Below are 13,384 nucleotides of genomic sequence, written 5' to 3' on the forward strand. Positions count from 1 at the left end.
CCAACCTGCTGCTGCTTGATCCTCCTAAAATCAGCAAGCTGGGAGTTTGCACAAATGGTGCTGCTTGTGTCACCTTCACACCTGCTGGGACATTTTCAGTGGCCAAGCCACACTAAGACAGGACTGCAGTCAGTGAATGGGGTGGCCAGCAGTGAGGATTGGCTTTGAGAACCGTGGCTCAGGGATAAAACTGGCAGTGGTAGGCCATGGACTCAGTGATCTTGGAGGTCTTTTCCAGCTTAAATGATTCCATTATTGGTTCCCCTCAGGAGACTGCACACATTGCAGAGCTTCTTGCCTTATCTGTAATGCAAGTTAAACAAATTGTTCCTATTAATGTGGTGATAGGACAGAGTCTTCAGCTGAAGGGGACTCTGTTCTTTGAATGTCACAGAAAGGAAAATGTGTGGTGCCTACAGTGGTGTCTGCCATGCTCCTGCCAAGGCTCTTCTGTCTCTGATAAACTCTGTGAAACAGGGGCTTGCAGCAAGGCTTGAGCAAAGATACAACACTCAGAAAGTCTGTGACTGTTTTTAGGAAATGCTGGGTTTGCTTACACCCTGTTTGTCCGTCCCAAGGACTGGAGGGGCTTGCTTGGATTTGTGCAACTTTGTACATTGGCCTGGATTCTGGCCATGTAACTGTGCTGCTCTGCAGGGCTGTGTTGAAATCCTTGTGATTCACTCAGTCAGTTGTGTAACAAGTAGTCATTAAAATAAAGTGATCTGTGGTCTTCCTGTAAAGACTCCTGCTGGACAGTTTTACACACAGTTCTGAACTCTCTTTGACTTTTAGTGTGTGGAACAGTATAAATGTGGGATGGATATTTCATCTGCTCTCTGGTGACATTTGTCATGTAAGAACGTTACAATGCAGATTATTTATCTTTTTTTTTCGTAATGTAAGACAATATTTATTTGTAAGGACAAAAATACATTAATGCTCAGAGGGACTTTCAGTGAAGTTGTGCAAGAAGGAAGAAATGGTTAAAGTTCATTATCTTTACGATTAGGAGCAGTTTTGTATCAGAAAATCAGTTTGGAGTCTGTTAAGAATTCTTTATTTGGGAAAAATCTAGAAAGAGCCGGGAATTCTTTTAACTGCCACTTGTACAGGTGACAACTCAGGACAGTGGTGACTGCTGTCTTATGAATAGTCTGTAACTTTGGAAGAAGTCGTATGTATTCACAATTTCACAGGTACTACTCTCGCTTTAAAGGCAGGGGAGGCTGTCAGCTGCTGAAAAATGAAAGCATAAAATGCCTGGATGATGCAGGAAGTCACTCTCAGAAGTAGGAAGCCTGTCCGAATTCCAAGGGCTGAAAAAGTCATCTACCTCAGTAAAATAATGTCAAAACATTTTAAAAACATCCTTGGGGTTTTTAACCTGTTTATTTCAAATACTTTGTATCTGTATTTGAGTAAAAAGTAGAAAATTGTGTTCTGGAAAATTTTCTGTAGCTAATTCAGATATAACTGTATAGATTCAGGCAGTAATACTAAAGCAACTCATTAAAAACATAGCTGTGAATAATTTGTTGGTAGAATTTGGGCACAAGGAACAGCTATGAATCTTAGGATAGAAAGGCTGGGTTTTTTTCCTGTACTGAAGCACTTAGATCAACAATGATTCCTATGATATTTTTACATACCTATGGACTTGAGAATGTGATTGATCTGGACTTGTTGAAAAAACCTAGAACCTTCTTTTTCCTTTTCAATAAAAGGTCTTTTTCCTTTTCAATAAAATATGTGGAAAAAGTCTGGGAAAATCTGGAATGTTTAAAAACTTATGTTGTCATATTTTAAGTTGAGGGATTTTTTAAAAAGAGACATTTAGGTTTGGTTTTACTTTGGGGGGGAGATGTCATAATTTTGGAAAGCTTTCTTGTTCGTACATGCCTAGTGGCTCTTGTCCTTGATCCATGCTAGCCTAGAATCTAATTTTAATTTTTTCTTGAGTGAACTGTAAGCAGTAGAGTCTAGTTTCGAAACAAAATAGTGAAATTACTTGGAGTACTTTCAGTAGGATGTGCTGATCATCATTACCAGCTCTTCTGTCCTAGACAAGGACACTGTTTTGCTACATGATTTTATTTCAGATGTTAATTCGTTTAAGTTGTGTTTGCAGTATTTGAATATGTGTTATTTCACCTTGGTCAGTGTAAACAATAGCCCCCATGGATCCCAAAATTCCTTTGAGCCAGAGCTCCATACAGACTTAAATAGAAACCACTATGAAAGTTTCTGAGAGAATGATCTCCTTTCTGAATACACCTAAATCTATTATTCTGCCTTTGTAGGTTCTCTGCAAGTGTCCCAGTGTTACACATAATCTTCTGCCACAATTGCCAGCTTTGTGTGGTAACAGTAAAGAAGAATTGGAGTGACAGGATGAAACACAGTGGGATCCAAGCTTGTAATATGTTTTCTTTCTGATTTTACACAATATGTCAGGCAGGAGGCTTACAGTGTAAAATTTTAAGGTTTGGGATTTTTTTCCCCTGGGATTTCCAATCTGTCCTAAAATGCCGAAGTTCCAAAACATGCTAGGGACATAATGCTGGCCTGAGGGGAGGGTAGCAGAAAGTTAAAAAAAAAAAAGAAATATGTATTGATGCACACACCCACATGTGCAAAGCATCTTATGCCCAGAGCATGTGCAGAATGTGCTGTCATCAGAGCAGGGTTAATCACCTGATTTGGACACAGAGAGCAGAGCCAGGGCAAACACAGTGGTGCTTAACAAAAGTCCTGGAGATGAGTTGGGAGCTCTGCTGGTGATGCCTGTGTTTATCCATGCAGACTTCTGAGGGAGAGTTTTCTTGGAGATTTAAGAAAATTGTACTCAAGAATATTCTCCTTTGATATTTTGCAGAGTAATGTATTCTGCCAGACAAAGGCCTTTTTACTTATCTTTCTGTACATCAAAGTGTGATTTCCCCTTGAAATACGGGGAGCTGACAACTGTACAGCAGCAGCAGGGATCTGGGTTCACAGAGTAAGCAGTGTTTCATTATGCTGCTTTATTTGGATGGGCAACTGTGAGAAATAGCTTATGATGTATAAAATATCTGAGTCTCTTTTTGTACTTTAAGACATTGTTATCTCTATTTGAAGTTGGCTAGTGAAGGTCAGTCAGGCTAACTGCTTGCAAAAGAATATCCTGTCTCTGTTGGTAGATACTCTTTTCAAAGTTCATTGCATCCAGCAAGCTATTTTTGTAAATACCACCCATCATGGCAAATTACATACTGTTAGTGGGAGGGGAAAGGGAATGATGCAGAAGTTCTTTTCATTAAAAAAAAATTCGATTGTTGTTGTAAAGAGCATTGCATAGCCATGATGAAAAGTGTAAGAAGTTAATTTGTTTAAGATTTGGTGTTGATCAGGAATGTCAGATTGCACTGCGGAAGTGATACATTCTGTGATAACTGTAATACTGAAACTTTCACTCACTGATAACCATGGCAGTGATATATTGTGATATTTTCATGACATTTCCTTTGCTTTACTTTGAAGTCTAGTTGGTTAAGTCAGGAAGTCTTTATGTATTAGCAACACTGAAGTTACAGTGTTGTTTCTTCCTCTCTTTATGTTTTTTATATTGTTGTTCAGTGAGAATGGAATGCTGGCAGCGTAGGACAGTGCTAATAATGGCAAGCAGTCACTTACTTCTCCAGCCTATCACATTTTGAAATGAAAAAATGGGATTTTTTTATTAAGTACCATTTTTTAAGGAATCAGTAGTTTCTTTGTGCTCTACTTATTAAAAATAAATCTGTCTTTCAGTGGTGTGTTGGGTTTAGTTTTATTCTATGGTGTCTACTCAAATCTATGTAAACTGATGGTCCTGCCCCAGAAATATTTACAAACAAGAGCAATCTTTGGTAATCGTGCCTGATCTTGTGAGGAAAATTACTGGTGTATGTTGAACTTGCAGAATTGGTTTCTCAAGAGACCCTGTGATTTTAAGAGAGCTGATGTGTTGGCTGCACAGGAGAGGCATTCACATGTAGATGCAAATGGGATGTAGCACTGGCCCAGAGAGAGCCAGAGTCTTGTAACTCCCCTTTTTACATTAAGTGGTTTTCTGACTGATTTTTTTTTTTCCACAATACACTCATTTCTAGGTTATTACCTACCTTGGATGTTCTGAATAGCAGTCATTGGCTTCCTGCAATGCAAGGAAACCTGATCACAGTGTTGCATCTTCAATGTTTATGTTTAAATCACTAGTTATAATGTATCTTATCATATAAGATACATAATGTATTATACTGTAATATAAGGTACATTGTAACTAAGATCTTATATATCATTTAAGTAACTTTTTGGATATTTTTTGCTTAGTTTTTCTAGTCGCTTAGACTTACCTGTGTGAAAAGGAAAGCTACTTAAAAATTCGTAATTTATTTTACATCAGTGAAGATTACTGATTAATTTAAAGGTAATCCTGTTGAACTCACTGGCAGCATTTATCCTTGTTCCACCAGATTGCAGCTACTTTAAAACCCACAGCTCAAAGCAAAATACTTTGTTTTCAATGCAACCACCAGTGGAATGATGAAGGAGTTGCAAAAATATCTACCTCTAAGCTGTTGCTTTAAAAGGTTATCTAAAAATATCTGCATAAACCAGCTAAAAGGTTTTACCAGATGATAATCAGTAATTATTATGGAAACATCTGATTTGGAAAAACCCACGACGCATCTCACATTAAAAAAAAATTTAAAAAAAAGTAGAAAAATGTAAGCAGTAATATTTCCATCAGTGCAGTGTTTCATGTATCAGAGAAAGTGGGTCCTCAGTCAGCGAATACAGCTAAGTCTGTTTTGTGCTGTGGCAAATCCCATTGTGAAGAGGCTGTGAGTAATCAGAAGTGACAGCATAAGCACTTTCTGTTCAAAGTGATTTTACAGAAAGCATTATTTTCTGAGAAAAGTACACATATGGCTCCCATAATGCTGAAAGAGCACTGCTGTATCCATTTATTAGCACTAGTGTTGGGAGAGGAAGTTTTGCAAATGGTGTTCAGATTTAAGACCTTTTCCTCTGCATTTCCATTGCATAAAACATCCTTTAAACCATAGGAATCAGACAGATAGGCAAGGGCAAGGCAAGATTGTCTGCCAAGGGGATGTTAGGACAGTTTGTGAAGATGAGGATGCTGTCAGGAGCTGTACCTGCCACTCAAGGGTCGCTCAAGAAGTCGAACAGCAGCAAAATGCTCTTCCACAGTGGAAGAGCCAATGGGCCAAGAGCAGCTGTAATTTCCAGTTCACAGGGTGAGCCAGACCCTTGGAAAAACCTGGAGAGAGGGGTTTGCACTCATACCAAGCACTGCATGAATCCCATGAATGCGTTTAGATGAAGGTGCCTCAGACCTCTCTGCTCCTTCTCACTCAGGCCCTCTTCTTGCCCTAAGCTGTTGTTCCTGTAACAGTGCTCACCTCCTTGTCACACCCTCCTGTCCTGTCCTGTCCTCTACTCTGAGCCAGCCAATAATGGTGGGACTGCAATGAAAACCCAAGAAGTTTTACTCTTACACATTATGAATTTAAAGGATTAATTTGCCCCTTGTAGTAGATACTTGTATCTAAAGGAGGTTTTTTTTGTTATGCTTGAGATTTTTGTTTTGTTTTTATTGCTTATCTTGGCTCTACAGTTTGTGGCTATAACAAATACAATTCCTTGTGTGAGGCATATGCAGGTTTGGCTTTCAGTTTAAGTTAATACACATACATAATCAAGTTCTAGTATTCTAATTTCTGTAAATTGCTTACCAGTGTCTCACATGTACAAAACTGCCCAGAGGAACTACTCACAACTTCACTTCCCAAAGCCTGAAGCCTTTTAGCTTTTCAGGGAAAACAAAGGTCTCAGTGCTCACACTTGTAGAGCTTGGTAGTTCAAAACCAAAATGCCAACAGCAACATAAGTGTGATTTAAAAAAAAAGCCCTCATGACAGTTATGTCAAACTTGATAGCTCAATATTTGGGATTGGCACTAGGGTTTTATGTATCTATCAAAAACACAAATAATTTGAAAGCTGTTTGCTTTGGAAGTTTGCTCTATATTTGCAAATAAGGTGTCTACATTTTTCTGAGTTATTGTAATTTACTGCCTCTCTTAGATGCTCCACAACCAAGAAGCCTGAATTAAAAGTCTGTTTCTTTCCATAGTAATTTGTTTTGGAAGAGATGGTTGAAGTAGTTGGGGAGTAGCAAAGGAGATTCAGGTCTCTCTTTCATGAATATTAAGCCAAACAGACCTAATTCCAAAATTTCATTACAGGCCTTGATCACAAATGAAATGTTTCAAATACTTGTACTGCTTCCAGTAACCTCTTTCTCATCATCTCGTAAAATTACCCCCAAGGAGAGTGAAGCTTAAATACTGATGGGTCTGAGTATGTCACCAGTTATCTACTAAAGTGGAGACAATATTGTTTGTATTCAAGCATGAATTCCAATGACATTTAACAGAGTTAATTTTATCTTTATTTGGTATTACGAATTTTGCCTCATTCTGTTCACTCTGTTGCTTTCTTTGAAATGCCTCTCAAATTTCACTGGCACTGGACCATCCTTGGTGATTGCTGCCACATGCCTGTCTCGCTGAAAACATCTTTATTACTTCAGAAAGTCTCTCTTTAACGGCTTGGAGATATTTGCATCTGGCTTGGAATTATCACAAGCAATAGTCACATTGAGAGAGCTGTTTGTTTGGTTTCAATGAGCATAAGCTACAGCTTGCATTCAAGGAACTGTTTGAACTTAATAACACAGCAAATTACATGTGCTGCTCAAATCCCTTCTGTCTGGGTGCTTTAATGGACACTGGGTAATAGGAGTGGGAAAATTTTTGGCCATGGAAAATAAAGGGGGCTTCCATAGCATTACTGGTATCCTCTTTTTGTATCAGCTTCAGTTTTAAACCAGCAGTGTGGAGATATGCATTGCAGCAACAAAGCTGAAGCAATGCATGTTGAAACATTTACTGGGGAGGTGCAAGGAGAGAATACACCACTAAAATCTTCACACAGAGGGAGATCCTTCCACCTTGAACATACAAAACATGGCAATTTTCATTCCTCCTTTGGAGTGGCTGCTGTGTGTCTGATAAAATAGATTAAGGATGAATTATATGTCAGAAGAATTTACTCAGTGGTTGCTTTGCTAACACTGGTCTCTTTTCTTCCCTACAGGTATTTCTGTAACAAAGAAGACTCATACATGTAAGTAATATCTTTTGATTTGGCCTTCTCTCACAAATGGAATTTCTGTTAGGCCGCGCTGTGGTGCTCAGACTAATTGGTGTTAGTCTGGCCTGAGAAAGCTCCATTTAAAAAATGTTAGTGGTTTTTTGCCTTAGGGGTTTCAGTCCTCGCCCAAAATGTTGTTGGATGTACAATGTATGTCTGTATGTATGGTACTCACTTGTCTGTTAAGTCAGAGGGCAGAAAAAGAAAGTTGTGAGGAAAGGCAGAATTCCTTGCTGTACTATATCTGCCTTACAGCTGGCTGATAATTAACATACCCAGAAAATGCAGGTGAGGAGAATGGTTATTTTTATGTCTGCTACATATGCACTATGATTCAAATCAAAATAATTTAATTGTACATCTTCTGTCCCTCCCTATGCACTAATCTATGAGATAAGTCATTCTCTGCCTGTGCTTAAGGAACTCCATGAACAAGTGGAGGTTCTTGTTTTGCTCTCAGCCATATAAGCAAGAAGCCCCCATAAGTGATGACCTTGGAAATGGCTGTGGATGTGTGCATTTACTTACATATACATTTATTCCAAATCCTCTTCAAAGACATCATTTCTGGGGATCAGCTCTTATCTATCCTGCAGGGAGCTTGAAACACAGTTCTGAGAAAATGCTGGGATTTGTAGCTGAAGGAGTATGTTGAGATTCTTCAGATACTGTGGAGGTTTGGCAGTTTTGGTAGTGCAAGAATTGTACTTGCCCAGGATATGAAGCCAGGAGTAGGCTATAGCTGAGGCTATTACTCTCATGAAAGCCCTCTTACAAAACAGGTGCTAGGCTGCTCAAAATTTACAAATATGTGTGCTTTTTATGCACTTTAAAGTATTTTCACCACAGCTCCTAGGGCGTCATAAAGTGTCTTACATGGCTTTCCTTCTTATTTCGTTCCTGGTTTTATAATACTCATGGAGTGAAAAATCTGACTTGAGATGATGAATTCTCACTGTGTAGAGTTAAAAAGCAGATTTGAGAATTTCAAATGAGAAGCTGATTTGTGTGAGTTTTGAAACAAATCTTAAATGTCTCAAACTTTTAGAGCAGGATGATCCTCGTTTGCTTAGGAGGGCTTGCTGCTTAAAGCATCGAGGGCCAGACACTCTTTGGCTGAACGAAGGTTTTGTTGAATTAATGAGAGCTACAGGCAGGCAGCTGAGGGCAGAACTTCACCCTGGTGTTTTTGGGGAACATTTGAGCTCACGCTGACTGGCGTTGGCAGCCCAGGACACTGAGGTGCTCCATAGATCTCCTGGCCGGGCAGTGCCCAGCCTGCTCGCACAGCCTTGCCCACGGGCTCAGCCCTGGCGTGGGGCCACCCTCTCTGGAGGTGCCGGGTGTTTGTGCCAGCTCAGTGCTGGGCTCTCTTGTGTGCAGGTGAATGTTGGTTTGTAACACCCTCTGGGAATCAGCCAAACCCCCCTGGGTTTTGTACAGCAGTGCCATGAGCTGACCCACAGAGCCACAGCTCCGGCTTTGGGAATTTTGTAGGGAAGATGAAGCAGTGAGCGCGGAGCTAAAGAGCACAGGAAACAGGCTCCTCAGGCACCCCAGACTGGTGTGGTGTTGTCACCCTGTATCTCAGCTGAAGCTGTCTCAGGCCTGTGATGAAAAAAAGATGTGTTTCTCAACTGTGAGAGATGATTAGTAGTGCACACCATACAAGGGCTTTCATCTAGTTCAAACAGAAATTAGGGTCCCAATGTCTTTCATGTTGAGAACTCTGTGCTTTTCTGAGAGAACTGTCAAAGAGTAGTTCCCCGATTTGTTAATCAGTTGTCATGCAATTGCTGAAGCATGAACAGAAAAGTTGCCTGAATAATGGGAAGATAAGCTTGCCCATTAAGAAGGGATTAAAATAGAAGGAGCAATAGGCTGTAATTGGCATGATGAAAATGTAAGCTACGTTTGCTAGCAAATATGTATGAGGTTTCATTCCGTTTTGGTTGAAGTTCTTTTAGGATTCATTCCTGTTATGACAAATTCTCATAGAGTAGGAACGGATGTAAATTGTGCATCTTTGGCATTTCAGCATCACACACAATAATAAACTTTTTTCCTTCTTGTTGCCTAGAATTAGGTTTTTTAATTGAATAGAAAAAGCCAATAAAATTTACAGTTTTGGAATGAGTTAGAAAAAAATAATATAAACACCTAAATAGAAGAATTACAAAATCTGAGTTGTTAATAACTACAAATGACAGAGAAAGAGTTTGTGCACCAAGATATGCTCTAGAATTTGCCCATCACTTTGTATCGGTATAAATAATTTATGTAATGAAGTTACATAGAGTAAGATTTCTGCAAAGAAATTTCAAAAAACATTCTTTCAAACACTTTGTGTAGTGTATATACCTTGCCTGCTCTGATTTTTAGAAATATGGATGAAATTGTCTTATTCCAGTTTTACAGTGTGTGGCGTATGAGGGTGTTGACTACTGTACACTACCACTTATTTCTAATGACCTGTGATTTAATTAGGGAGAAAGAAATGGAGTGGAGAAAATGAGTGTAAAAGAGGAAAGAAATTAGTGGAAAAAAAAAATGAACATAATGCCAGAAAGTTTGATACATGATGCATTTCAAACATCCAATTAATGCTTTTCAGACTTCACCCTCGCAGCTGTTTGAATTGTGCAGGTTTTGAAATTGGTGGGGATCTGTCTCCCGTACTTAATTTTTCCTGGGTTTATTGTTTGAGGGTCTGGGTACATTTTATCCCCTTCTTGTCATTAGTCTGTGACAAAAGTGTCCAGTCAGCTGAAACTGAACTCCTGTGCTGATGGCAGGTGCTCAGGTAGTTCTGAATCCAACAATAGCTTAATATTTGTACACATGCAATATGGTAGTGCTGAAGAAATGCAGGTCTTTTATATGTAACTATCTAAATAAAACCTAAGATATTTTTATCCTTTTTGAGGCAACTAATTTTATCCAAGTAGTCTACTTCATTGATGCTTCTCCACATTTTCTCTTTATTGCAGTTTAAATGTTTCAAAGTCTGACACTTTTAAACAGGGAGTGCAATAGTCTTCCAAGGAGCACTAAGGGAATAAATGTTATCCACCCCAAAATGCCCTTCTCTGCTCAGTTCAAGTTTAAGATTAAACAGGCTTTTGAAGGAAAAAATACATGCCTTCTGTCTGTTTGTAGAATAATTCTCTTGAGCTCACATGGCTATTTGTCAGGTTAACCATCACTTTAGATAAGCTGTAGTCTGTCAGATGGTAGAGGACAAGTCCTGTCTTATCTTCCATACAAAGTGGGACTTCTGGTCTTCCAGTTCTTTTTGACTCAAGAAAGACATGACTGACATGTAGATTCTTTTCTGATCATTTGATTGGCAGTAATATTTGTAAAACAGCCCTCTTCCTGCCATGTCTCATGTTCTGAATAGAAAAATACTGCAAGTGAATTGTAACTTTGCACAACTTCACCCTTTTTGCAAATTCAGAAAGGCATCACTGTATCAGTGATGATAAAAATCGGAAATTCTGGGAAACAGAAGGCTGCAAAGGACCTGGATATTAATACTGACCCACTGGGTTTTAGGCTGTCTTGAAGTATGGAATATTTTGTTTCTGGCATTTTAAATCTAAATCTTGCCACACTTCATGTAATTAGTTTCATGGCCTCTACCAGACCACTTGTGACTCAGAGCTGTCACACAAATCAATCACCTTATTTTTCTTCAGATCCCTGTTTTATCTTGGGCACTGACTTTGTTAAATGAATTTGAACTTGACTGCCTCTCAAAGTAAGGGTTTTCCTGCAGATGCACCCAGAAGGTGGGTGTTGTACTGATTCAGGATGTAATGGAACCATTTTCCTCTCACTGTTTGAGTTGTGAGGAGCCACAGTCAGAAGCTTTGAAGGAGTTTGATTGCATAGCTGGAGTTCACATCTGCACTGATAACCAGACACATTCAGTCATTTACTTACCTTGCATTGGTAAGACAGTAAAAAATGCATAGATTTTACAAGCCTTCCTCACAGTTCTCTGTCCAGAGCTCCTTTGGAATGTTGTTTCACAGCAGAAAAGCACCAGAAGCCCTGGCTCTGAGTGACACCCGCTCATCAGAGCAGAGGTGGGACCTGCAGGGCTGCTCTTACCTGGCCTGGATTAACCAGGTGCTGCTTTGAACTGAGGGCTGCTCACTGGGTTCAACTTTCAAGGGATAGTGCACCTACACTTCAGTGTCACCAGTGTGGAGCATGGCTTTCTGAGCTGAGGCCAGAAGTGACAACTGCTTCGTTAATTTAGACTGAATTATCACCATTTGGAGAGATAGAGCATGTTTCTTCTTGTGATTGATTGAGATATTTAAATTGGAGTAATTTTCATAAACAATTATGTCAGTAGGCATCTCTGCATGAATTCCTTAATGTTGGGTGAACTCTTCCTTACTTAAACTGAAATTATCCTCTCAGTTAATTTCTGGCAGATAAGTAATGTTTCCAAAGCTAGATGCTGCTTTTAATGACATGAGCTCCTGCTGGAAAATTAAGTGAAAACTGTGTGGTTTTAATTTTTAGCACTAAATAAAACCATTTGCATGAAGAACTGGCAACTTTTGTTGGCAAAGGGTAGAAGTAAACCCATCCCTTCTGCCATGTGAGATCCCAAGCCCTTTCCTCACTCCCACATCAAGCTGTGGGGCTGTTCCTACACTCATCCGGCTATAGGTGTTGGTCTCAGGGTGTATCTTGGCTCAGTGTCCTTTGCCAGTGCACAGGGACTCTGGACTAAGGGAGAAAATTCACATTTCAGGTTTACACTGCAGATGGGAAGTCTTGACTGTGCCATAGGGAGGTCAGCGTGGCTGCCCACTGTGTGTGACCAGAGCTGGAAGCTGGCAGTGACAGAGCTCAGGGTCTCCACCACTGCCCATCGTCCTGAGCAGCCCCTGAGCCTTTGCCTGGACCTTGCAGTGCTGTGCCCCAGTGCTGCTGCAGCACAACGATCAGGAAAAGGGAATGTCCTGTTCATGGAGTCAAAGGCAGTCACCGAACACTGTGCTGGGCAGAGATCCCTGCCTGCATCATGGCCTTCCTCTCCTGGACTCTGAGCAGTTGCTAAGAGCACACTGCCTGTTAAAAATGCAGAGGCAGATTTGGGGCAGAAGACAGCCCTTCAGCTTCTGAGATATCCAACTATTCTAGAACTCTTTTTTTCACCGAAGTTCTACAAGCATATATTAATGTTTGCAGCTTAATGGAACCCAAGACCCGGATTTTTCTTCTCTGATTTTACCTTCCATATTGTATTTACTGCCACTGCTAGAGATTTCTTAACGTTTGCTAGTTATTTTGTTTAATTGCCTTAAAGGGAAAGCCATTGTGATTTTTTTCCTGATCTGATTTATAATTACTTATCTACTGTGCATTTTACTGTTGACTTCACCTCACATGTTTCATGTGCAGACTAAAGTAAGTAAATGATACTTTTCCCTCACAAAACAGGAGCCTTCAGAAAACTGATGGTTAACAGGATCTGCTGTTAGCACCAAGGCCTAAAGAGAACAGGTGAAAACTAAACCCTGTCCCCTGAGGCCAATAAAATAGCTGTTTGGTCCCCTGTGTGTAACCTCCTAATAACTTTACTGGGCAGCCTTAAGATCCCTTGGGGGCTTCTCTGCAAGAGCATTCCCTCTCTTTGTTCAGATTGCTTATTAAAAATGATTTTATAATGAAGTTGCCTCAAATAGCTGCTACTTTCCTGCTTGTCCTTGAAGCACTGTTTGCCCTGATGAAGAATCTGAAGACAGCTATCTAGGGCTGTTCTCTTGTTCAAAACTTTTACTGAACTACGGCTACACTTCTTTCTTTTTCTCTTGTTACTTTTTTTTCTTTTTTTTTTTTCTTTTTTTTTTTTTTTTTTTAACTTCCCTGCTGTGAGCCAAAGCAAGCCTCTCCATCAGCAGTTCAGCTTTGGGCCTTTAATTCCCCTTTGAGGCCATCCCTGTGAAAGGTTTGGTTTGGTTGCCACACAAAAGACTGTGTTGGTGACTTGTTTGTTTCCTGAGAGAGAATGAATGTTGCCTTCTTTTTGGGTAGTCAAATTATTGAGTACAGGGCCAAAGATGAAGGCATCGTCAAATAATGAGGAG

At 39.8% G+C, this 13,384-nt stretch overlaps 1 protein-coding gene across 2 annotated transcripts in view; it reads left to right on the forward strand.

Annotated features, from left to right (window-relative positions):
• Positions 1–13,384, forward strand: part of RORA (RAR related orphan receptor A) — a 354,043-nt gene that overhangs the window by 234,329 nt on the left and 106,330 nt on the right. For both annotated transcript variants that reach the window (XM_041418519.1, XM_041418521.1), the window contains exon 2: positions 7,212–7,241. In XM_041418519.1, the coding sequence (XP_041274453.1) occupies positions 7,212–7,241 (30 nt within the window). The remainder of the gene's footprint in view (positions 1–7,211; positions 7,242–13,384) is intronic.

The sequence above is a fragment of the Onychostruthus taczanowskii genome, unplaced genomic scaffold (genome assembly GCF_017590055.1).
Source record: "Onychostruthus taczanowskii isolate IOZ18803 unplaced genomic scaffold, ASM1759005v1 scaffold6, whole genome shotgun sequence".
Classification (NCBI taxonomy): Eukaryota; Metazoa; Chordata; class Aves; order Passeriformes; family Passeridae; genus Onychostruthus; species Onychostruthus taczanowskii.